The sequence below is a fragment of the Chrysemys picta genome, chromosome 18 (genome assembly GCF_011386835.1).
Source record: "Chrysemys picta bellii isolate R12L10 chromosome 18, ASM1138683v2, whole genome shotgun sequence".
Taxonomy (NCBI): Eukaryota; Metazoa; Chordata; order Testudines; family Emydidae; genus Chrysemys; species Chrysemys picta.
The window spans coordinates 2,555,664-2,581,955 of record NC_088808.1 but is presented as its reverse complement, the minus strand read 5'-3'; the positions used below and the strand labels follow the sequence as shown (position 1 = coordinate 2,581,955).

Sequence of the window (26,292 nt, the reverse complement as noted above, 5' to 3'; positions counted from 1 at the left end):
GTATAAAACCAAGAAAGTTCAAACACCCACCTGTCCTACTCACACATTTCCATTCTCACCCTGGACAGTCCGTGCGTAGCTTTAATGTGACCACGTTTACAGTTACATGGTCATGTTTTCATGATGGATATTTGGTTGGTGTGGCTTTCACAGATTTCACTGTGCACAATTCTGTATGTAGCTTTGTGCAATGTGAGAGATGCAAGGGCAACTGATTTAGATTAGCTATAGTTCTAAGTGTGGTAATTTGTCAAGATGACAACACTGAAATGTGCATGTATGAACACAAAGGTATTGTGAATACTGCTGGAATTAATGCTGCATGTTGGTTGTTTAAGATAACAACAAAGATGTGTGTGTAGCAGTGATGTTCAGGCTGAGAAGGCAAATGAGGAGTGAAAGCCAGGTGAGTGACCCAACTGCTTATTCCATTTCTTTGTATGGTTTACAGTAGTGGGCCGTACTATCTGCCAACTTTCAATCGAACGCCAAGGACTTTTATGTGGGAATTTTCCCAGTTTTTTCCATTAGACTATTAATACATATTCTTCACAGGAGTAGCTATCAACATTGAAACATTTTATCTGCACTTTTCAGAGTCCCAATATTTACTATGCTTCTTCCTCTTCCTGGACCCTGTAGAGCTGGGTTTCAGTCAGCTACCTGATACCCTTATGAATATTCAAATAGTACAGACTTAGTGGAGCTCTGCTGCACATGCTGTTCCTGGGTTACTCTGTGTTGGAGACAGAAATTCTCCATTTTCAGGGACATCAGTAGTTCTTAACCAGTGTACATGTACCTCTGGGGTACATCAACTAATCTAGATAGCTCCCTAATTTTACAACAGGCTATATAAAAATCACTAGTTAAGTCAGTACAAATTAAAATTTCATACAATGACTTGTTTATACTGCTCTGTATACTATAATGCAAGTACAATATTTATATTCCAATTTATTTATTTTTATAATTATATGGTAAAAATGAGAAAGTAAACAAATTTTTTCAGCAATAGTGTGCTGTGACACTTTTGTATTTTTATGTCTGATTTTGTAAGCAAGTAGTTTTTAAGTGAGGTAACGTGTGGGTATGCAAGACAAATAAACTCCTGAAAGGGGTACAGTAGTCTGGGGAGGTTGAGAGCCATTGGATTACATTACTCTGGGAGGCATAGATTAATACTGTTTTGAAACAAGTTGTTACCTGACCCTACCATTACCATAAAAGGGATGACTTAGGAACTAGTAATGAATGGCAGGAGTTACAAAATAGGTGACTATAGCTCTTGAAACATCTGGACTCAAGTAGTTGCCTTGCATTCAGATTCTGTAAAAGCTTTCTGATTTGCATCAGTTCTACAACTCACCCAAAGCTGAGAGAGGAGTCAGGACTGCATGGATTGTACTGCTACAGTGGTAGGCAAAACACTGCCTAGTGAAATGAAGCTGCAGCAAGTTCTCACAACCACCACACTGCTACCACCAGAGATTTCTACTCTTTAACCTCAGTAAAATAATTACAAAGTGACTTTTCTTGGGATTTAGTTTAGCAAAACTTCCAAAATCTTACACACACACACACACACACACACACACCCTGGCAGCACTACATAGCAGATAAAAAGGTATCAAGCTGCTCTACAAGACCAAATTTGAACCATGTGTCCACTCGTGCATCTTTTCATAGAACTGGCTCAGTCACTACCAGTTTACTGTGAAGAGAGAAATCAAAGTACTCAATGTTTATGCATTTGACCAGGTCAGATTTGTTAATATGTTAGTCTTCTGTTTGATTTTCCCCTTGAAAGCAGACAGACTTTTTCAGGAGTGGGGGTGCAAGTCATAATTTTAGGTGAGAATCAACATACAACTTCGAAATTTCACATTCAGAGTGTACGAGTTGGTGGAATTTTCAAAGGCAGTCTTGTAAATGCAGCACACTGCACAACTCTGAGTATGCACATTACATAGGATCCTCTAGGAGAGGGTAAAGCAAGGATCAGACCCCATCAGCATTCAACTGCAACAGCACTGGAGGCTTTGCTAATAAATGGCTATGGTCTAGACTAGTGTCACTCTCACCCAAAGCATCATGCAGGAGGATTTTTTGGCCTGAGTGCACAGGAAGAAACATTAAATGAGATCATATTAAAGGATGAAACAGTGAGATATGAACAATTCCTTAACGGCTAGTTTGCATTTTTCTTGAGGTGCGTTTATCACAGAATTGCACTACTGTCAGAGTTGGATTGCATTACACTACACTAACTAAGCCCATGAACCTGTAACCACATAAAAAACTTGAGTTTGTTTAGAACAGGGATTCTAACAATGACATTTCCCCCCTCTGGGAATGGGGTGGAAGAGGACAGACCCTTTACATTTCAGGCACACTCCACCCCCAGAAGTCAGTGTGACTGAACTGTTACTAACTTCTGCAAATGCCAGGTTTGTCTTAGCCTGTTTTGCCACCAGGATGACAAATCTTTGGAGTTTAAAGTGCAGCTCTGCTCTGAGAAGTATCTCTAAAATAAAACAAAATACTGGCAACACAGGGTCACATGTTCACGATCTCAATTACTTCATACCAGATTTGTCTATCGGTAAGTAACAAAGATGGACCTCCTGGATGCCAGCCCTGCACACTTAGGGTAAGTTTTGAAAGTCAAGCTGTAACCCTGACCCAACTGAGCTCTAATAAAGAGTAGGTTAGAGTGCCTGAGTGGCACACTTCTGTATACTTTGAGATAAAAGACAGTGCTCCTGGAATTTAATTCCTAGTTCTGTTGAGGGTACGAAAGCCCGAACAGATTCCAGCTGAGTCTCCCAAGGCTCTAAAGGTTCTGTAGGAATGGAAATAGGAGTACAATGATAAAAATGTAAATTTTCATCACTAGTCAGCAGATCTGACCCAGATCACCTATAGGATTACATAAAGGGGCAGATCTGCAGAGTGCTATATTTATAAAGTCACTTTTCAAACCATTACCGCACTTTTAAAAGGATATATGTCCAAGTCATTTTCCCAAATCAAACTTAATTTCAGTTCATGCAAAAGAATGTGCTGTTAATACACCTCTACCCCTATATAACGCGACCCGATATAACATGAATTTGGATATAATGCGGTAAAGCAGTGCTCTGGGGAAGGGGGGTGAAGAGAGGGGGCTGCGCACTCCGGTGGATCAAAGCAAGTTCGCTATAACGCGGTTTCACCTATAACGCGATAAGATTTTTTGGCTCCTGAGGACAGCGTTCTATCGAGGCGGAGGTGTAGTTACATATGAATTCCATTCATTTCTGCCAACAGCTTCCAACTGTATTTGGTACAGCTTCTGGCTTCTTAAGAACTAGCGATAGACAGTTCTCTTTCTGATATGCTATCATGTTTTAAAAGCTACATTGTGTCATCACATGCAAATACTCAGCTCCCCAAAGACTTTGTTCAGAAATGTATATATTTTTAAACACATGCTGATTGTTTTCCCAGTAAGCATGTTACAAAAAGGTTTTAGATTAGCACACAGAAAATGCAATCATTTAAGTGGATCTAAGTAATTCACTTTAAAAAAAACACCACTATTTTGCACAGCGAAACTATCCTTTTAACAAGATTATTCCTTCAAAAAGACAGTTCAATGGGTACTACTATAAACAGAATGAACTAGTGGCCTAAAAAACGGAGAGGAAATGAAGTTTACCAAACACACTAGGAACCAAATCATTTGGTCCATTTTTGAATGAATGAAGCCAACTTAGTGAGAGAAGTTCAGGCTTCTTGCAACTACCTCTAAATTATTTGTTCACCCTGGAGTTAAGATGGCAAATCTGAGCCTCTCTGGTAAGAGGGGAGAATTCCCAGCCCTGTCAGGTTACTGCCGGAAATTAACACAAACATTTCTACCAAAGGAAGGAAAGCAAATAGTTTCTAAATTTCACAAATTCTTCTAATTTCAGTTTTAAAAAAGGAACTAAGTAGCATTAGAAAAGAAACAGTATGTCTTTACCTTTGTCAACTACGTCCCAGACTTCAACCTTTACGATATCATCAGTGGCTAGAAAGGAGGATTTGGGGGGTGAGGGGAAAAAAAAAAAAAAAAAAAGGCAAATATGTTACAAAGCAAAGCAAAACAGAATATCTAAGTGCAAATAAAAGTCTTAAAAACCCCACAGCATTCCCTCTCTGATGTACTTCAAATGCTGCTCTCTTTAAAGAACCCCTTGAAAATTCCTGGTAATAGAAGTGAGATTTATGGACAACTTTTTAATTAAGTTGCAAATTTGGAACACATTACATCATGAGCTCTTCAAAATCCCATTTGGATTCTTTTTTGTATCATACTAGAAGTTAATTAAAAGCTGAAAACAAAGATCTTTGTGACAGAAAACTTCAGAGTAGAGGTATTCTAAGGGACATCAACTTTACTAATATTTTTAAAACCCTCACACAAATGCACCAAGCAGGAATTAAAACATATCAAACAGGTCACACACACAAGGTCTGTTCCTGTGCGAATTCCAAGTCACATTAGCTTACTCTGACAAAAAATAAGATTTTTACTCCTGAAAGCACTACAGAGCCTATGGCTATAGGAGAGTAACCTGGATTTGTCTGACTCAGATTTATTAACTAAATTCCAACTGCAGAAACATTACTGATGATGCATGAGCCAGAAACAGCTCAGCTTCATAGTGCAGGGTAAGCAGTTGCAGTCAGAAAGCCGTATTTTTACTCAAACTGAGTAAGTGATTGGATACCGTAAGTAACACAGACTCCCACAATGCCTTTGTTAGAGAGTTTCTTTTCAGAGAAGTGCCACACTAGAGACTGAAAGAACAATTTGTATTGGCAACACCTACAAGCAAACAGCAACTGACCAAAGATTGAGCAATTGAGCACAATGGCCCAAGTAAAAAAAAAAAAATTCCCCTATCACATTGTGATTCAATTTAACCAACTATTACTTTCAATCCAGGAAACCATGCACTGTTGGTTTAGCTAACAAGTGTGAAAATCCTGTAAGAAGAGTAACCAGTACAAACAGAAGAGGTTTCTTTGAACTTATGCATGATTGCACCTGATCTTTGGCTAAGTCTGGTTCTGCAAGCAATTCCTGCTCTGCATCCAATTTTCCAGCTTGACTGATTGAGACAAGCGACTTGCCCAAAGTGAGAGTGCCACAGGCCTCGCTGGACTAAAAAACACAATCTGAGTTCTGAGCCTTTTGCTTCAGCCAACTAGACGACACAGTGCTTTGTCTCTATCGCAGTACATTTCTAAAATCATCCATTCATAAGGCCAGATTTTGCCAGCTTTGCTCATACTGAGTAGTATCTTACTCCACAAGTAGTTCCACTAAAGTCAACAGGGCTACTTTCAGAGTATTACTCACTGTGGCTACATCTACATTACACACCACTTCATAGAATCATAGAATACCAGGGTTGGAAGGGACCTCAGGAGGTCATCTAGTCCAACCCCCTGCTCAAAGCAGGACCAATTCCCAACTAAATCATCCCAGCCAGGGCTTTGTCAAGCCAGGCCTTAAAAACCTCTAAGGAAAGAGATTCCACCACCTCCCTAGGTAACGCATTCCAGTGCTTCACCACCCTCCTAGTGAAATAGTGTTCCCTAATATCCAACCTAGACCTCCCCCACTGCAACTTGAGACCATTGCTCATCTGCCACCACTGAGAAGAGCCTCGCTCCATCCTCTTTGGAACCCCCCTTCAGGTAGTTAAAAGCAGCTAACAAATCCCCCCTCATTCTTCTCTTCTGGAGAAGAAACAATCCCAGTTCCCTCAGCCTCTCCTCATAAGTCATGTGCTCCAGACCCGTAAACATTTGTGTTGCCCTCCGCTGGACTCTTTCCAAATTTTTCCACATCCTTCTTGTAGTGTGGGGCCCAAAACTGGACACAGTACTCCAGATGAGGCCTCACCAATGTCGAATAAAGGGGAACGATCACGTCCCTCGATCCGCTGGCAATGCCCCAACTTATACAGCCCAAAATGCCATTAGCCTTCTTGGCAACAAGAGCACACTGTTGACTCGTATCCAGCTTCTCGCCCACTGTGACCCCAGGTCCTTTTCTGCAGAACTGCTACCTAGTCGTTCGGTCCCTAGTCTGTTGCAGTGCATAGGATTCTTCCGTCCTAAGTGCAGGACTCTGCACTTGTCCTTGTTGAACCTCATGAGATTTCTTTTGGCCCAATCCTCTAATTTGTCTAGGTCCCTCTGTATCCGATCCCTACCCTCCAGTGTATCTACCACGCCTCCCAGTTTAGTGTCATCTGCAAACTTGCTGAGAGTGCAGTCCACACCATCCTCCAGATCATTAATAAAGATATTAAACAAAACAGGCCCCAGGACCGACCCCTGGGGTACTCCGCTTGAAACCAGCTGCCAACTAGACATGGAGCCATTGATCACTACCCGTTGAGCCAGCTTTCTATCCACCTTATAGTCCATTCATCCAGCCCATACTACTTTAACTTGCCGGCAAGAATACTGTGGAAGACCGTATCAAAAGCTTTGCTAAAGTCAAGGAATAACACATCCACTGCTTTCCCCTCATCCACAGACCCAGTTATCTCCTCATAGAAGGCAATTAGGTTAGTCAGTCACGTCTTCCCCTTGGTGAATCCATGCTGACTGTTCCTGATCACTTTCCTCTCCTCTAAGTGTTTCATAATTGATTCCTTGAGGACCTGCTCCATGATTTTTCCAGGGACTGAGGGGAGGCTGACTGGCCTTTAGTTCCCCGGATCCTCCTCCTTCCCTTTTTTAAAGATGGGCACTACATTAGCCTTTTTTCAGTCATCCGGGACCTCCCCCGATTGCCATGTGTTTTCAAAAATAATGGCCAATGGCTCTGCAATCTCATCCGCCAACTCCTTTAGCACCCTCGGATGCAGCGCATCCGGCCCCATGGACTTGTGCACGTCCAGTTTTTCTAAATAGTCCCAAACCACTTCTTTCTCCACAGAGGGCTGGTCACCTTCTCCCCATACTGCGCTGCCCAGTGCAGCAGTCTGGGAGCTGACCTTGTGCGTGAAGACAGAGGCAAAAAAAATCATTGAGTACATTCGCTTTTTCCACGTCCTCAGTCACTAGGTTGCCTCCCTCATTCAGTAAGGGGCCCACACTTTCCTTGACATTCTTGTTGTTGCTAACATACCTGAAGAAACCCTTCTTGTTACTCTTAACATCTCTTGCTAGCTGCAACTCCAAGTGTGATTTGGCCTTCCTGATTTCACTCCTGCATGCCTGAGCAATATTTTTATACTCCTCCTTGGTCATTTGTCCAATCTTCCACTTCTTGTAAGCTTCTTTTTTGCCTTTAAGATCAGCAAGGATTTCACTGTTTAGCCAAGCTGGTCTCCTGCCATATTTACTATTCTTTCTACACATCGGGATGGTTTGTTCCTGCAACCGCAATAAGGCTTCTTTAAAATACAGCCAGCTCTCCTGGACCCCTTTGCCCTTCATGTTATTCTCCCAGGGGATCCTGCCCATCTGTTCCCTGTGGGAGTCAACGTCTGCTTTTCTGAATTCCAGGGTCCATATTCTGCTGCTCTCTTTTCTTCCTTGTGTCAGGATCCTGAACTCGATCATCTCATGGTCACTGCCTCCCAGGGTCCCATCCACTTTTGCTTCCACTACTAATTCTTCCCTGTTTGTGAGCAGCAGGTCAAGAAAAGCTCTGCCCCTAGTTGGTTCCTCCAGCACTTGCACCAGGAAATTGTCCCCTACACTTTCCAAAAACTTCCTGGATTGTCTGTGCACTGCTGTATTGCTCTCCCAGCAGATATCAGGGTGATTAAAGTTGCCCATGAGAACCAGGGCCTGCGATTTAGCAACTTCTGCTAGTTGCCGGAAGAAAGCCTTGTCCACCTGGTCTGGTGCTCTACAGCAGACTCCGACCACGACATCACCCTTGTTGCTCACACCTCTCAACTTTATCCAGAGACTCAGGTTTTTCTGCAATTTCATACCGGAGCTCTGAGCAGTCATACTCCTCTCTTACATACAACGCAACTCCCCCACCTTTTCTGCCCTGCCTGTCCTTCCTGAACAGTTTATATCCATCCATGACAGTACTCCAGTTATGTGAGTTATCCCACCAAGTCTCTGTTATTCCAATCGCATCATAGTTCCCTGACTGTGCCAGGACTTCCAGTTCTCCCTGCTTGTTTCCCAGGCTTCTTGCGTTTGAGTTTAGGCACTTTAGATAACTCGCTGATTGTCCCGCTTTCTCAGTATGAGACAGGAGTCCTCCCCTCTTGCGCTTTCCTGCTCGTGCTTCCTCCCAGGATCTCATTTCCCCACTTACCTCAGGGTTTTGGTCTCCTTCCCCCAGTGAACCTAGTTTAAAGCCCTCCTTACTAGGTTAGCCAGCCTGCTTGCGAAGATGCTCTTCCCTCTCTTCGTTAGGTGGAGCCCATCTCTGCCGAGCACTCCTCCTTCTTGGAGCACCATCCCATGGTCCAAGAACCCAAAGCCTTCTCTCCGACACCACCTGCGTAGCCATTCGTTGACTTCCACGATTCGACGGTCTCTACCCAGGCCTTTTCCTTGCACAGGGAGGATGGACAAGAACACCACTTGCGCCTCAAACTCCTTTATCCTTCTTCCCAGAGCCACGTAGTCTGCAGTGATCCGCTCAAGGTCATTCTTGGCAGTATCATTGGTGCCCACGTGGAGAAGCAGGAAGGTAGCTTGTAAGGTATTCAGCTATATGCTGCCATGAAAAACAAGCTACGTCCATACTGCAGTGTGTAGCTACACATGTCAATGAAAGGATTTGGAAGGGGGGGGGGGGGGAGAAGCAGTGGGGAAAGGTTCCCCCGTCAGAGCTTTTCCCTATTGCTGGAGTCCTTGCAAGGAAATAACCTTGCAGACACAAAACAAATGTCGATTGTACATACAGCACTGTCTTCTTGAGCCTGCAGACAGAGCTAGTGTCTCTTGTCCTGATATAGCTAAGCAGCATGAGAGTGAAATTAATGAGACTGATCAGTTTTAGTACCAGAACCCTGGGTCTGGATACAATTGTGCCAATTTCATACTCCTGCAGAAGGCTGTGGAGACAGTGAAGTGATTCAGGACTTGGCAACACTTGCGAGTTAGTGCGCACTAAAAGGAGCCCCGGGCACACTAGCTCACTACCCGTCCACACTGGCAAGCCACATAGAGCGCTCTGACTCCACGGCTACAGCGCTGCTGGTTCTCCACCTCGGCGAGTGGAATAACGTTTGGTGCACCCCCGCTGGAGCGCCGCAGCTCCAGAGTGCATGACCTGTCCTGTTAATGCTCTCTGATCAGCCTCCAGAAGTGTCCCACAATGCCTGTTCTAGCCACTCTGGTCATCACTTTGAACTCTACCACCCTGCCCTCAGGTGACCAACCATCAGACCCGCCCTTTAAATTCTCTGGGAATTTTGAAAATCCTCTTCCTGTTTGCTCAGCAAGGCGTAGAGTGCTCTCAGCGAATCTTTCCAGGTGACCATGCCTCCACGCGTCAGGCGATCCCCAGTATGGAGCAATGGCGAGGTGCTGGACCTCATCAGTGTTTGGGGGGAGGAAACTGTCCAGTCCCAGCTGCACTCCAGCCGTAGGAATTACGATACCTTCGGGCAGATATCAAGGGACATGATGGAAAGGGGCCATGACTGGGACGCAGTGCAGGATTAAAGCGAAGGAGCTGCGGAATGCCTACCGCAAAGCCCGCAAGGCAAACAACCGCTCCAGTGCCGCCCCCGAGACCTGCCATTTCTACAAAGAGCTGGACGCGATACTTGGGGGCGACCCCACCTCCACTCCAAGTACCACCATGGACACTTCAGAGCCCAGTTCAACACGGCAGGAGGAGGAGAAGGAGGAGCAAAGCGGGAGCGAATGTGCTCAGGCAGAGGAAGGCACCCCAGAATCCCTAGATGCATGCAGCCAGGAGCTGTTCTCAAGCCAGGAGGAAGGTAGCCAGTCGCGGCGGCCAGTGCTTGGGGAAGGACAAACACCAGAGGAGATTCCCGGTAAGCTGCTTTTATTTTGGGAAGGAAGTTATTCAGTGCAGGCTCTTGGGGCGAGGAGGATTAGGGCTGCATGCATGCCTAGACAGTGCGCTGAGGTGCTCTCACATAACGTGATAATTGGCCTCAGTGATCTCTTCAAAGGTCTCATCCAGAACTTGGGCAATGCGCTTGCGCAGGTTTCTCGGGAGAGCCACTGTGATCCTTGTCCCAGTAAGGCTAATTTGTCCACGCCACTGTGCCATGAGGGGTGACCATTACTGCACACTGGCAAGCTGCATATGGGCCAGGGCAGAAGCCGCATTTCAGTAGAAGACCCTCCCTTGCTTCCCAGGTCACCCTCAGCAACAAGAGATCTTCAAGGACGAACTCCTGTGGAAAATGTGGGGATAGTGTTCAGTATAGGGGCCCCCTGCTGCTGTTGGCTCTCCCCATGGCACAGAAACCCAGAGGACAGTACAGCCATGAAACGATCAGTCACACTTGACCCTGTGCTTACTCACCATTTTGGGGCTCCTGTGGGTTTATGTGCGCTTGCTTTGGGACGGGCAAATTATGCTATTGTGTAGACTGTGCTTGCCCTTAAGTACGGGGGAATCATTGCTCTGTCTGGAGTGAACAATGCTGCCTCTGTTAAGTGTTGCATTTTGCCTTTACAGATGCAACCTTGAGATCTCAGCCATCCGTGTTATCACCGGCTGAAAGACTCCAAAGAATCAGAAAGAGGCCACCTAGAAGCAAGGAAGACATGTTGCATGAAGTAATGCAGCACTGGAGTAATGAAAATCAAAAAGTGCATGGGGAGAGTGAAAGGAGGAGCCGCCAGCAGAACGAGGAGCGCAGGCACAAAAGCACGGAGCGGCTGATAAGCATCATGGAGCACCAAGCAGACTCTATCCAGGCACTCGTAGCCATGCATGCAGAGCACTACCGCGCCTGCCCTCCCCGCAGCCCTTGTCCCAAAACTGTTTCCCAGGTGCCCCCATTTCACCTCCAACCCACTTTCCCCAACATCCAGGTTCTTACCGCCACCAGCTGCCCTCTGTAGCTTCACCACCCAGACCTGACAACTACGACCCTTACCCACTGCACTCAACCCCCATCAACATGCAGTATAGCCATCTTGAAGTGCCGCACTCACTGCACAGCACTCCAGACAGGACACAAGCAAATCTGTGATTGTACTGTTCCCCACACCATCCCCTTGCCCTTTCTGTTTCCCAAGCAGTTGTGTTTCTTTTCAATAAATGGATTTTTTGGGCTTTGAAAATATTCTTTATTATTGCATAAAGTAAAAGATGCAGTGCCTGTTTCTTTCCTGGGCTAAGGTAAGTCAGCGTAGCAAACACAGATTCCTAACATTGGAACCACTGCATTTCACAGGGCACCAGACATTACTGGTGGCTTTCAGCCTCAAATAGCTCCCTTAAGGCATCCCTGATCCTTGCAGCCCCGTGCTGGGCCCTTCTAATAGCCCATCTCTCTGACTGTTCAAATTCAGCCTCCAGGTGTTGAACGTCGGAGTTCCATGCCTGAGTGAATTGTTCACCTTTCCCTTCACAAATGTTATGGAGGGTATAGCATGCAGATATAACCGCAGGGATGCTGTCATCAACCAAGTCCAGCTTCCCACACAGAGAGCGCCAGCGGCCCTTTAAATGGCCAAAAGCACACTCCAGTCATTCTGCACCGGCTCAGCCTGTTGTTGAACCGCTCCTTGCTGCTGTCAAGGCTCCCTGTGTAGGGTTTCATAAGCCACGGCATTAAAGGGTAAGCGGGGTCTCCAAGGATCACAACGGGCATTTTGACTTCCCCTACGGTGATCTTCTGGTCTGGGAAAAAAGTCCCGGCTTGCAGCTTCCTGAACAGGCCAGTTTTCCTAAAGATGCGTGCGTCATGCACCTTTCCGGGCCAGCCTGCGTTAATGTCAATGAAACGCCCACGGTGATCCACAAGTGCTTGGAGAACCATACAGAAATAGCCCTTCCGATTAACGTACTCAGAGGCTAGGTGGGCTGGTGCCAGAATAAGAATATGCGTGCCATCTATCGCCCCTCCGCAGTTAGGGAAACCCATTTGTGCAAAGCCATCCACAATGTCCCGCACGTTATCCAGAGTCATGGTTCTTTTGGGCAGGATGCGATTAATGGCTCTGCAAACTTGCATCAACACGATTCCAATGGTCGACTTTCCCACTACAAACTGGTTAGCAACCGAGTTGCCAGCTTCAAGACTGCAATAGCCACCCGCCTCTCCACTGGCAGGGCGGCTCTCAATCTCGTGTCCTTGCGCTGCAGGGTGGGGGCGAGCTCTTCACACAGTCCCATGAAAGTGGCTATTCTCATCCAAAAGTTCTGCAGCCACTGCTCTTCATCCCAGACTTGCATGACTATGTGATCCCACCACTCAGTGCTTGTTTCCCGAGCCCAAAGCCGGCGTTCCACGGTGCTGAGCATGTCCGTGAACACCACAAGCAAACCCGTGTTGTATGCATTACTCAAATTGATATAATCGTCGGAGCCCTCACTGTCACTTTGGATCCCAAAGAATAACTCGACTGCCAAACATGACGTGCTGGCGAGACTCGTCAGCATACTCCTCAGCAGTTCAGACTCCATTCCCACAGACCGAAAGGGAAGACAGAGCGCGCAGTACAAAAAATGTTGAAAGATGGCGCCAAATGTGGATGGAAGCACAGGGAATGCTGGGATGCGAACCGATGCATCATGGGGTGTTGGGACAGGACCCAGAATGCCCCACCCCCTCCGCCCCCTTCCCACAAGCCACAGCGCCAGAATGGGAAGAGGTGCTCTGTGGGATAGCTGCCAATAATGCACCGCTCCCAATGCCGCTGCAAGCAGGGCCGACTTTAGGCCGATTCCCCCAAATCGGGCCCCATGCGTAAGAGGGCCCCGCACCCAGTGGTGAGCTAGAGCTGGTTCCCAAGCTCCGGCAGCTGTCCGCCCCGCCCCCAGCCCTCCCCTGAACGCTCCCCGCCCCCCTTCTCCCTCTCCCCTGCTTCCTGCAAATCAGATGTTCACACGGGAAGCCTAGGAGGCTTCAGAAACAAGCAGCAGCTTCGCAAGGTAAGTCGGGGCCGGGGGGGCGCGAGGAGGGCTCCAGGGAGGCGCAGCGCGGCCCAGTCCGGCCCCGGCCAAGCGGCTCCCTCCGGCCCCAACTCTGGCCGGGCGGCGCGGCTGCAGCCCGGCTCCGACTCTGTCTCCGGTTCTGGCCGGGCAGCACGGTGGCCCGGCCCCAGCCCAGGCAGCGCGGCTCCAGCCCCGGCCGGCGCGGCGGCTCTGGCCCCGGTCCCGGGCGGCGCGGCGGCGGCAAGGTAAGAGACCGGGGCCGGGGCTGGGATGGATAAGGCAGAGGTTCTGGGGGGGGGCGGGGTCAGGGAATGGGAAAGGGGTGGGTTGGGTAGGCGTGGGAGTTCCGGGGGGTCTGTTGGGGCGGTGGTGGATGGGGTTGGGGCAGTCAGGGGACAGGGCGAATTGGGTAGGGAGTGGGGTCTTGGGAAGAAGTGGTCAGGGGACAAGGAGTGGGGTGGGGGTTTGATGGGTTGCGGTTTCTGAGGGGGGCAGGACATGGGTGGGGGTCGGATGGGGTGTGTGTGGATGTACTCACCGGGCGGATCCCTACCGGGTCTTCGGCGGCGGGTCCTTCAGTGCTGCGGAAGACCCAGAGCGCCGCCAGGTGAGTCATCTCTGCCGGGGCCCCATCGAAACTATTTGAATCGGGTCCCGCACTTCCTAAAGCCAGCCCTGGCTGCAAGTGCCGCAAATGCGGCCACGCCAGTGCGCAAGCAGCTGTCAGTGTGGACAGACTGCAGTGCTTTCCCTTCTGCGCTCTCCGAAGGTGGGTTTAACTCACAGCGCTCTACATTGGCAAGTGTAGCCATGCCCTCAGAGAAAGGCAAAACACCAGACTTGCACACAGTTAAGAGCAACATAGCACAAACCGGTCTCCAAAACACACACTTACAGCAGCCAGAAGGCTGAGAGGAGAGGCAGAGTAATAGAGACACCCTCTGCTCCATGCAGCAGCCAAGATACTTTGTCAGAGAGGTAAAGTTAGTGAGACCCTCCACCCTCTCAACTGGCAAGAGGCTCTGGGAGGGGAGAGTGAGGAAGCTCCTCTTCCCTTCCAGCAGCTAGAGGGAACTGAGCTTCACATTTATAAAGACAACTAGTAGCCAGAGACTAAATACAAGATGGAGCCCCCCAGCAGGATCCAGGTACAATTCCCAGTGCCCTCCCTCCTGCTTCTCATTAGCTAGAGTATCAGTGGGGCTGGACTTCTCACCAAGACCCTGCCCTGCACTAAGGAGCCCTACTCTTATCATATACATATCTGCTGCTAATCACAGGGCATGGATCACTTGATGATAACCTGTCTGTTCATTCCCTTTGGGGCACCTGCCATTGGCCTCTGTCAGAAGACAGGATACTGGGCTTGATGGACCTTTGGTCTGACCCAGTATGGCCCTTCTTATGTTCTTATGAGGTTAAGTCACCTAGTAGATGTATCATTAATTGCTCAAGCCTTGCTCAAAGTCAACAGTAACCCTTCCAGTTAGCTTAAGAGCAAGCCGACTGGCCTAGAAAGGAGAGAAACATTAAACATTAAATTATTTTTGATGGGGCCTTAGAAGCAGTAGAGAGAATAGCATGGCATATAGAAGCAAGTGGGAAATGGGTACGTATTTGCGATACAAACGATCCAAGGGGAAATTATTTTCATAAGTACTTACTGGATTACATGTTATTTTCCTATGCTAAAAGTGAACAGTTATACCAATTGTTACACCCAACACAGTCTAGTTTTTAAAATCAGCCATTGCATTCCTGACTATATCATGAACATACAAGCCGATGATTAGCTTTTAGTGCCACTGGGTTAGCTTTATGACACAGAAGACATTATGGGCAGCATTCCACCTAAATTGCTTCTGAAGGCAAGTATCTGAACAATAGTGTCAGATCACAGGTTAATCCAAATCACAGATTTTGAAACTAATAGCCCCGTATTTCAAGCCTAACCATAGCATGGCTCAAACCTATTCAAATCTCTCTGTTCAAGAAATTACTTAGCATAGCATTCTGCAGCCATTTCCACACTAAAGGCATTGTTTACTCCCAAAGAAAGGGTAGCGGGAAAGTCAGTAAGGCCTCTGATTACAAAGAATAACCCATTTGCTGGTTGATTTCATCATGAAGGACTCCCTGTCTAGGAGACAGACTCACTCCTATACCCCTAGGCAAACTACTTCACATGCTTAGGATTGTAAAACTTAGAAAGCACAGTGGCTGTTACCCTATGCATGTATGATTAATCAAGCTTCTTAAACAAAGATCATGCAATATTTACTAGTATTACATTTGGGCTTTCTTGTGGCACTGTCCAGAGCAGAATGAAACTGATGAGGATCATGTAATCATAATTGTACATTGGAATCCAGAAAGTCAATTGCTTAAACTCCTAGCTTCCTTAAAAAAACCCAACCCAACCCAAACCAAACCAAAACCAGAAACTCATGACTAAGGGCAGTCTACACTGGCAGAGTTACAGTGCCGCTCAGAGAGCACTGAAGGGAAACTGCTGTTGTGTGTTCGCAAAGTCAGCTGCCTGCACAATAGCGTGTTCACACTTGCAGCAGTATTCGGAGCAGTGCACTCAGGTCAGCTATCCCAAAGAGCACCTCTTTCTCTTCTGCTGCTAAGGGCTTGTCTTCACTACCCGCCCGGATCGGCAGGTAGAAATTGATCTCTCGGGGATCAATTTATCACATCTCGTCAGGAGGCAATAATCGATCCCCGAATCGACGCGCGAACTCCACCAGCCCAGGTAGGAGTAAGCACCGTCGACGGGGGAGCCGTGGCAGTCGATTTGCCGCTGTCCTCACAGCGGGGTAAGTCGGATCAGTTATGTCGAATTCAGCTACGCTATTCGCATAGCTGTATTTGCGTATCTGAAATCGATCCCTCCCCATAGTGTAGACGTAGCCTAAGACTTGTGGGAAGGCATAGGGGGTTGCAGGGCATTCTGGGTCCTGTGCCAGAGCCCCATGATGCATTACTTCTCATCTCAGCAATCCCTGTGCTTCTGTCTGCATTTGGTGCCACCTTTCAACGGTTTGCGTACTGTGCGCCCTGCCTCTTCGGGCTGCAGGAATGGATCCCGATCTGTTGACCAGTATGCTGCTCGCTCTGACCAACACGTCACGAGTGGCAGTAGAGTTATTCCTTAAACTACAAAAGCAAGAAGAATGAGACCTTGATCTCGCCATGCATAGTAGCTACAACACAAGATTGCCTGTGGCATTCACAGAGGCACTGACCACAGTGGAACACTAATCTGAGTGACACTAAACAGGGAGGAGTGGTAGATACGCTGGAGGGAGGGATAGGATACAGAGGGACCTAGACAAATTAGAGGATTGAGCCAAAGGAAATCTGATGAGGTTCAACAAGGACAAGTGCAGAGTCCTGCACTTAGGACGGAAGAATCCCATGCACTGCTACAGACTAGGGACCGAATGGCTAGGCAGCAGTTCTGAAGAAAAGGACCTAGAGGTTACAGTGGACGAGAAGCTGGATATGAGTCAAGAGTGTGCCCTTGTTGCCAAGAAGGCTAACGGCATTTTGGGCTGTATAAGTAGGGGCATTGCCAGCAGATCGAGGGACGTGATCGTTCCCCTCTATTCAACATTGGTGCGACCTCAACTGGAGCAGTGTGTCCAGTTTTGGGCCCCACACTACAAGGAGGATGTGGAAAAATTGGAAAGAGTCCAGCGGAGGGCAACAAAAATGATTCGGGGGCTGGAGCACATGTCTTATGAGGAGAGGCTGAGGGAACTGGGATTGTTTAGTCTGCAGAAGAGAAGAATGAGGGGGGCGGATTTGATAGCTGATTTCAACTACCTGAAAGGGGGTTCCAAAGAGGATGGATCTAGACTGTTCTCAGTGGTGGCAGACGAGAGAACAAGGAGTAATGGTCTCAAGTTGCCGTGGGGGAGGTTTAGGTTGGACATTAGGAACAACTTTTTCACTAGGAGGGTGGTGAAGCACTGGAATGGGTTACCTAGGAAGGTGGTGGAATCTCCTTCCTTAGAGGTTTTTAAGGTCAGGCTTGACAAAGCCCTGGCTGGGATTATTTAGTTGGGGATTGATCCTGCTTTGAGCAGAGGGTTGGACTAGATGACCTCCTGAGGTCCCTTCCAACCCTGATATTCTATGAACGCCGCTTTTGGGCTCGGGAAACAAGTACTGAGTGTGGGATCACATTGTGATGCACATCTAGGATGACAAGCAGTGGCTGCAAAATTTTCAGATGAGGAAAGCCACATTCATGGGACTGTGTGATGAGCTCGCCCCAGCCCTGGGCCAGGACATGGACATGAGAATGAGAGCTGCCCTGCTATTGGAGAAGCGCGTGGCAATTGCACACTAATCCTAGCTGGAAGCTAGCTAATCCAGACTGCTACCGATCAGTCGCTAACCAGTTCAGAGTGGGAAACTCATGATGACAAAAGTCTGCAGGGCTATTAATCGCATCCTGCTCCGAGACACCGTGACTGTGGGCAACATGCGTGATATTGTGGATGGCTTTGCATAAATGGGCTTCCCTAACTGCAAAGGGGCGATAGATGGCACGCATATTCCAATTCTGGCACCAGACCACCTAGCACATTAATCACAAGGGGCATTTCTCAATGGTTCTCCAGGCGCTTGTGGATCACTGTAGGCATTAATACAGGCTGGTCCGGAAAGGGGCATGAAGCACACATCTTTTGGAACACTGGCCTGTTCAGGAAGCTGCAAGCAGCGACTTTGTTCCCAAACCAGAAGACCACCACAGGGGAAGTCGAAATGCCCATTGTGATCCTGGGAGACTCTGCCTACCCCTTAATGCCGTGACTTATGAAACCATACACAGGGCAACTGACAGCAGCAAGGAGTGGTTCAACAACAGGCTTAGCAAGTGCAGAATGACTGTTAAGTGGGCTTTTGGCCATTTAAAAGCCCGCTGGCGCTGCCTCTATGGGAAGCTGGACCTGGCCAATGAAAATATTCCTATGCTTATAGCCGCGTGCGGTACGCTCCTTAATATTTGTGAAAGGAAGGGTGAAAGCTTCACTCAGGGCTGGACTGAAGAGGCTCAGCACCTGGAGACTGAGTTTGAACAGCCAGAGACCAGGGCTATTAGAGGGGTGCATCGTTGGGCTATAAGGATTAGGGAGGCCTTGAGGCAGCAAGTTGAAGCTGAAAGCCACTAATCTCTCTTGCTATGTTCGGAAGTGCAGTGCTTGTAATGCTAGGAGGTGATTGGTGCAAATGATGCAATTTGTGGGTTTAACATAATTGTCTGTTGCTTTGCAGGGCTCTTTTTGCTTTCAATTAATAGAATAAAGATTGCTTTCAAACCAACACAATTCTTTTATTAAAAAACAACAACTGGCTGAGAGCGTCAAACCAAAAAAACAAACCAAAATAAACCATCAGCAATGAGGGGATGGGGAAAGGGAAGGTCCCCAGAAGGAGGAAGGGTCCCAGGATGCTAAAGATTTTGTATGTCCAGGGATCATATCCAACCTTCTCCTTTGGAGTACAATGCAGCGGGTACTGTACTTCAGCAGGGCCAAACTGCAATAGGATGGGTGTTGAGTGCAGTGGGAGTCTGCAGTGCTGGACTGTGATGGGGGAGGAGTGGACTACAGCAGGTACAGACTGGAGGCAGGAGGTTGATAAGAGTGTGTTGGCAGTGTTTGTGGGGGGGAGCATGAGAAAGTTTAGTGACAGTTGCTGCAGGGAAGGGGGCGGGCACGGAGCTGCTCCGTTTGAAGAGCTAGTGTCATAAACAGGTAGTTAAGGGTTAATGCCTCTTACCTGTAAGGGGTTAAGAAGTTCACCTAGCCTAGCTGACACCTGACCAGAGGAATCAATGGGAGGACAAGATGGTTCAAAGGGGAGGAAAAAGTTCCCTTTGTTGAGTTTCACTTTGGACCGGAGTGGGAAAGCTCCAGAATTCAGCTTCTTATTAAGTAGTAAGTATTACTACAGGAAATAAATAGGTTTATGTTTATTTCTTTGTAACCTGTCTTGTGCAATTACAGGAATAGTCAAATTGGGTATTTGGGTATTTTTTGTGTGTGTAACTAAGGGTTTGCCCAGGGAAACATCCTCTGTGTTTGGAATCTGTTGTCTGAGAGAGTAGCTGGTATGCTAATCTCTCCCAGAGGGTTTTCTTTTACCTTTCTTTTCTTTAATTAAAAGCCTTTTTCTTAATACCTGATTGATTTTTCAATGTTTTTAGATCCAAGGGGGTTGGATCTGGATCCACCCGGGAATTGGTGAAGAGTCTCCCAAGGCTACCCAGGGAAGGGAATTAGCACATGGGAGTGGTGGCAGCGGACCAGATCTAAGCTGGTAGTCAAGCTTAGAGGTTTTCATGCAGGCCCCCACATCTGTATCCTAAAGTTCAGAGTGGGGAAGGAGCCTTGACATGATGAGCAGTGGTGAGGGATTTTTTTAGGAACCAAAAGCCAGATTTTTTTTTTCCTCCTTTGAGATGCTGGGGAAGCAGTGAAGGAGAGATACCTTGAAGGCAAACAGATAAGAGCTTCTAACAGAGAGCTTTTTGTTAGGAGGGAAGCTCCAGCTGTGAGCACTGGAGGGTCATTAACATTGCCAAGACAAGTCACAAAAGCCTGTTCTTTTTTGTTTTGTTTTGTTTTTTTTAAAAGGTAAGAGTCACATTACAGTAACCAAAGATTCCAAGCTGTTCCCCCCGCCCCAGATAGCTAAGGTAGACCGGGGGAAAATGTCAGGCAAAGAAAAAAACAAAAAACTTTGCAACAGGACCTAGAATTAGCCAAATTCCAGGCTGAGGAGAATGGAAAGGAACATGACAGACAGATGGCCAGGGCTGAGGCTGCACACAAAAGAGCTATGGAGGAAAGGGAAAAAGATGGAGGAGAGGGAAAAAAAGAGGAAGCATGAACTGGAGTTAGCAAGGGCTAGGCAGAATAATCCAACCAACCCTAGCAATCCCTCTCCAGGTACCGCTTCCCATCCCAGAAAATTCCCCACCTACAAGGCAGGCGATGATACTGAGGCCTTCTTAGAAAATTTTGAAAGGGCCTGCCTTGGGTACAGCATCACTACAGACCAGTACATGGTAGAGCTAAGGCCGCAGCTCAGTGGACCCTTAGCAGAAGTGGCGGCTGAAATGCCTAAGGAACACATGAACAGTTATGAACTTTTTAAAAACAAGGCCAGAATCAGAATGGGGCTAACACCTAAGCATGCCTGTCGGTGGTTCAGAGCCCTAAGGTGGAAACCAGACGTGTCATTTACCCGACATGCCTACCACATTGGGAAAAATTGGGATGCCTGGATATCAGGAGCAAATGTTAAATCTACAGAAGAGTTGCCCTTCCTAATGCAAATGGAGCAGTTTTTGGAGGGTGTTCCTGAGGAAATAGAAAGGTACATCCTAGATGGGAAGCCCAAAACTGTAACCGAGGCGGGGGAGATTGGAGCCAAATGGGTGGAGGTGGCAGAAAACAAACAAACAAACTAGTAGCAGTTGCAGCGAATATCAGAAGGGGCAACCCGAAACAAAACCTTACAACCGGGGACAATCCAAGGCTCCACCTACATCCCAAGGGAAACCCCAGACGCCTTTTCACCCCACCACTCCAGTCTCCACCAACCAACATGGCCCCGGTGATACCTTAGCAGGGCGATGTTTTAAATATAATGAACTGGGACATAAAGGCCCACTGCCCCAAGAACCCCAACCGATTACAGTTCATTACACCACAATCACACCAAAGATCCCCAGGCCCAGATGCCTCTCATACCCTCGGAGCGAAGGGAAACCTTGAGAGTGGGCGGAAAGAAGGTTATTGCGTGGAGGGACACTGGGGCACAAGCGTCGACTATCCACCAATCCCTAGTGGACCCCAAACTCATCAACCTGGAGGCTCCGGTGACAACTCAACCCTTCATGTCACACTCTATAACCTTGCCTACAGCCAAGTTACATGTTCAGTATAAGGGCTGGTCAGGAATGTGGACTTTTGCAGTCTATGACAATTATCCCATCCCCATGCTGCTGGGGGAAGACTTGGCCAACCATGAGAAGCTAGCCAAGAGGGTGGGAATAGTCACCCGCAGCCAGGCTAAGCAGGCTTTCACCCCCATTCCTGTTCCTGAGCTGTCCACCAGAGACCCAGACAAAGGTGGTGGAACCGGATCCCCTGCCAACGACTGCAACAGCCATAGTGGATCCAATCCCAGAGACCCAGCCAAAGCCAGTCCCAGAACTGGAACTGGCAACAGCGCCAGGACCATTGCCAGCACTAAGTACAGCGTTTGCAAACCCGTCTACAACTCCAACACCAGAGGGCACCAGTGAGCCTGAACTGGCAGAAGCAGCAGATAACCCTACCCAAAAGGCTCAGCCAGAGCCTGAAATACAACATAATGCACCAGCGGACAGCGGTTCACAGTCAATGGAAACAGCCCCAGCACCTGCATCGCTTCCAGAGGGACCAAGCCCAAGTCCACAGTCCAAGGAGGAACTGATGTCTCCAGCATCAAGGGCACAGTTCCAGGCCGAGCAGGAAGCAGATGACAGCCTTCAGAAAGCTTGGGCGGCGGCACGGAGCACCCCACCCCCTCTCAGCTCTTCTAACTGATCCCGGTTTGTTGTAGAACAAGGACTCTTATACAAGGAGACTCTTTCTGGTGGACACCAGGAAGACTGGCATCCTCAAAGACAGTTGGTAGTTCCCACTAAGTATCGGGTAAAGCTCTTGAGCTTAGCCCATGACCATTCCAGTGGCCATTCTGGGGTGAACAGAACCAAAGACCGGTTGGGGAAGTCCTTCCACTGGGAGGGAATGGGCAAGGACAATGCTAATTATATCCAGTCTTGTGAGCTGTGCCAACGAGTGGGAAAAGCCCCAAGACCAGGTCAAAGCCCCTCTCCAGCCACTACCCATAATTGAGGTCCCATTTCAGCGAGTAGCTGTGGATATTGTGGGTCCTTTCCCAAAGAAGACACCCAGAGGAAAGCAGTACATACTGACTTTCATGGATTTTGCTACCCGATGGCTGGAAGCAGTAGCTCTAAGCAACACCAGGGCTAAGTGTGTGCCAGGCATTAGCAGACATTTTTGCCAGGGTAGGTTGGCCCTCCGACATCCTTACAGATTCGGGAACTAATTTCCTGGCAGAGACCATGAAAAACCTGTGGGAAGCTCATGGGGTGAATCACTTGGTTGCCACCCCTTACCACCATCAAACCAATGGCCTGGTGGAGAGGTTTAATGGAACTTTGGGGGCCATGATACGTAAATTTGTAAAGGAACACTCCAATGATTGTGACCTAGTGTTGCAGCAGTTGCTTTTTGCCTACAGGGCTGTACCACATCCCAGTTTAGGGTTTTCACCATTTGAACTTGTGTATGGCCGCGAGGTTAAGGGGCCATTACAGTTGGTGAAGCAGCAATGGGAGGGGTTTACGCCTTCTCCAGGAACTAACATTCTAGACTTTGTAAGCAACCTACAAAGCACCCTCCGACACTCTTTAGCCCTTGCTAAAGAAAACCTAAAGGATGCTCAGGAAGAGCAAAAGGCCTGGGATGATAAACATTCCAGAGAACAGTCCTTCAAAGTAGGAGACCAAGTCATGGTCTTAAAGGCGCTCCAGGCCCATAAAATGGAAGCGTTGTGGGAAGGACCATTCACGGTCCAGGAGCGCCTAGGAGCTGTTAACTATCTCATAGCATCCCCCACCTCCAACATAAAGCCTAAGGTATACCATGTTAATTCTCTTAAGCCCTTTTATTCCAGAGAATTAAAGGTTTTCCAGTTTACAGCCCAGAAGACAGATGACGCGGAGTGGCCTGAAGGGGTCTACTACGAAGGAAAAAGTGATGGTGGCGTGGAAGAGGTGAACCTCTCCGTGACCCTTGGACGTCTGCAGCGGCAGCAGATCAAGGAGCTGTGCACTAGCTTTGCGCCAATGTTCTCAGCCACCCCAGGACGGACCGAACGGGCATACCACTCCATTGACACAGGTAATGCTCACCCAATTAGAACCCCACCCTACCAGGAGTCACCTCATGCCCAAACTGCTATAAAAAAGGGAGATCCAGGACATGCTCCAGATGGGTATAATCCGCCCCTCTAACAGTGCATGGGCATGTCCAGTGGTTCTAGTTCCCAAACCAGATGGGGAAATACGCTTTTGCGTGGACTACCGTCAGCTAAATGCTGTAACTCATTCTGACAACTATCCAATGCCACGCACAGATGAGCTATTGGAGAAATTGGGACATGCCCAATTCATCTCTACCTTAGACTTAACCAAGGGGTACTGGCAAGTACCACTAGATGAACCCACCAAGGAAAGGTCAGCCTTCGTCACCCAGGCAGGGGTGTATGAATTCAATGTACTCCCTTTCGGGCTGCAAAATGCACCCGCCACCTTCCAAAGACTTGTAGATGGTCTCCTAGCGGGATTGGGAGAATCTGCAGTTGCCTACCTTGATGATGTGGCCATTTTTTCTGATTCATGGGCAGAACACCTGGAGCACCTGGAAAAAGTCTTCGAGTGCATCAGGCAGGCAGAACTAACTGTTAAGGCTAAAAAGTGTCAAATAGGCCAAAACAGAGTGACTTACCTGGGGCACGAGGTGGGTCAAGGAACTATAAATCCCCTACAGGCCAAAGTGGATGCTATCCAAAAGTGGCCGGTTCCAAAGTCAAAGAAACAGGTCCAATCCTTCTTAGGCTTGGCCGGATATTATAGGCGATTTGTACCACATTACAGCCAAATCGCCACCCCACTGACAGACCAAACCAGAAAGAAACAGCCAAATGCAGTTCAGTGGACTGATGAGTGTCAAAAGGCCTTTAACCAGCTTAACGCGACACTCCTGTTTGACCCTGTGCTAAGGGCCCCAGACTTTGACAAACCATTCCTAGTAACCACAGATGCGTCCGAGCGTCGTGTGGGAGCAGTTTTAATGCAGGAAAGACCGGATCAAGAATTCCATCTTGTCGTGTTTCTCAGCAAGAAACTGTGAGAGGGAAAGCCACTGGTCAATCAGCGAAAAAGAATGCTATGCCATTGTGTACGCCCTGGAAAAGCTACGCCCATACGTTTGGGGACGGCATTTCCAACTACAAACCGACCATGCTGCGCTAACGTGGCTTCATACCGCAAAGGGAAAAAACAAAAAACTTCTTTGGTGGAGTTTAGCTCTTCAAGATTTTGACTTTGAAATGCAATACATTTCAGGGGCTTCTAACAAAGTGGCTGATGCACTCTCCCGTGAAAGTTTTCCAGAATCAACTGGTTAAAATAGTCCTTGAAATGTGAAAAATCATGTAGTTTTTACCTAAGTAGTAGTAGTAGTATATGTAAGGGTTCATGTGTTTTATTAATCTGTTTATTCTAAAGTTTAGAAAGAAATCACAGCCAGTGCGTTCCAACACTGTCTGAGATTTGGGGGGGCATGTCATAAACAGATAGTTAAAGGTTAATGCCTCTTTTACCTGTAAGGGGTTAAGAAGTTCACCTAGCCTAGCTGACACCTGTCCAGAGGAACCAATGGGAGGACAAGATGGTTCAAAGGGAAGGAAAAAAGTTCCCTTTGTTTGTTGAGTTTCACTTTGGACTGGAGTGGGAAAGCTCCAGAATTCAGCCTCTTATTAAGTAGTGAGTATTAGTGAAGGAAATAAATAGGTTTATGTTTATTTCTTTGTAACCTGTCTTGTGCAATTAGAGGAATAGTCAAATTGGATATTTGGATATTGTTTTCGTGCGTAACTAAGGGTTTGCCCAGGTGAACATCCTGTGTTTGGAATCTGTTGTCTGTCAGAGTAGCTGGTATGCTAATCTCTCCCAGAGGGTTTTCTTTTACCTTTCTTTTCTTTAATTAAAAGCCTTTTTCTTAATACCTGATTGATTTCTCCTTGTTTTAAGATCCAAGGGGTTTGGATCTGTATTCACCAGGGAATTGGTGAAGTCTCCCAAGGCTACCCAGGGAAGGGAATTAGCACATTGGGAGTGGTGGCAGCGGACCAGATCTAAGCTGGTAGTTAAGCTGGTAGAGCGGTGAACAGCAGAGGTGGAGCGGCAAACAGCAGAGGCTAACAGCGGGAGTTTGCCTGGGAGCTGTCCGAGAGGAGGTACGCTAAGTGCTGCATTAGGGGGGCTGTGTTGGTGAGTATCTGAGTGTCTGCTGCTGGGACAGTTGGTCAGTTTGACCGTGTGGCTTGATTGCTTGCTTGTTTGTTTGAAAAGTGTGAATTGGGAGTGCTTTGTTCCAGGTGGGCCTTGAGTGGGCCTGACTGGTATATAAGGGCAGTCAGCAGCGAACCAGCTGAGTGGCGAACAGCAGAGGCTAACAGCGGGAGTTCGCCTGGGGAGAGCGCACTGAGGCTTTCATCTGCAGGTTTCTCTGAGTAGTTCCTGCAACAGTTGAGGAAGTTCTTAAGAGGTCAGTGATATGGAAGGTGAGCGTTCAGTTGTTGTAACCTGCACAGGTTGTGCCATGTTTGTCTTTCTTCCACAGGACAGAAGCGACTTTGTCTGTACAAAGTGCAAGCTGGTCTCCATATTGGAAGAGAAGGTTCGAGGGCTGGAGAAACGAGTATCGACTCTGCGTTGCATAAGGAAAAATGAAGATTTCCTGGACAGACGTCAGGAGATGCTTCTACGACCACAATGTTCTGAAGATTCAGAGCAGGCGCAGCAGGGACAGAAGGATTGTGAGGAGGTTTGGCAGCACGTGACCTCCAGAAGGAGAAAGAGGAGCGTCCATGCACCAGCAATGGAGATACAGGTAAGCAATCGTTTCCATGTTCTCTCTACAGGTACTAATGCGGAGAGTGGACTAGATGACACATCTGAGGGAAGGGAGCAGAAGGAGACCCCACCGACTGGAAGGCAAAAGATGCACTGTCCTAGGGATGGGGTTCCACGACCACCACTCCCAAGAGGAGGAGGAGGGTGGTGGTGGTCGGGGACTCCCTCCTCAGGGGGACTGAGTCATCTATCTGCCGTCCCGACCGGGAAAACCGAGAGGTCTGCTGCTTGCCAGGAGCTAGAATACATGATGTGACGGAGAGACTGCCGAGACTCATCAAGCCCTCGGATCGCTACCCCTTCCTGCTTCTCCACGTGGGCACCAATGATACTGCCAAGAATGACCTTGAGCGGATCACTGCAGACT

General features: G+C 47.9%; 1 protein-coding gene across 7 annotated transcripts in view; it reads right to left on the bottom strand.

Moving 5' to 3' along the window:
- The window catches only part of RABL6 (RAB, member RAS oncogene family like 6), a 131,473-nt gene that overhangs the window by 78,367 nt on the left and 26,814 nt on the right, over positions 1-26,292 (bottom strand). For 5 of the 7 annotated variants that reach the window (XM_065572017.1, XM_008173808.4, XM_065572014.1 and 2 more), the window contains one exon: positions 4,010-4,057. The exons of the other annotated variants lie outside the window; for them this stretch is intronic. In XM_065572017.1, the coding sequence (XP_065428089.1) occupies positions 4,010-4,057 (48 nt within the window). The remainder of the gene's footprint in view (positions 1-4,009; positions 4,058-26,292) is intronic. 7 annotated transcript variants of the gene reach the window in all.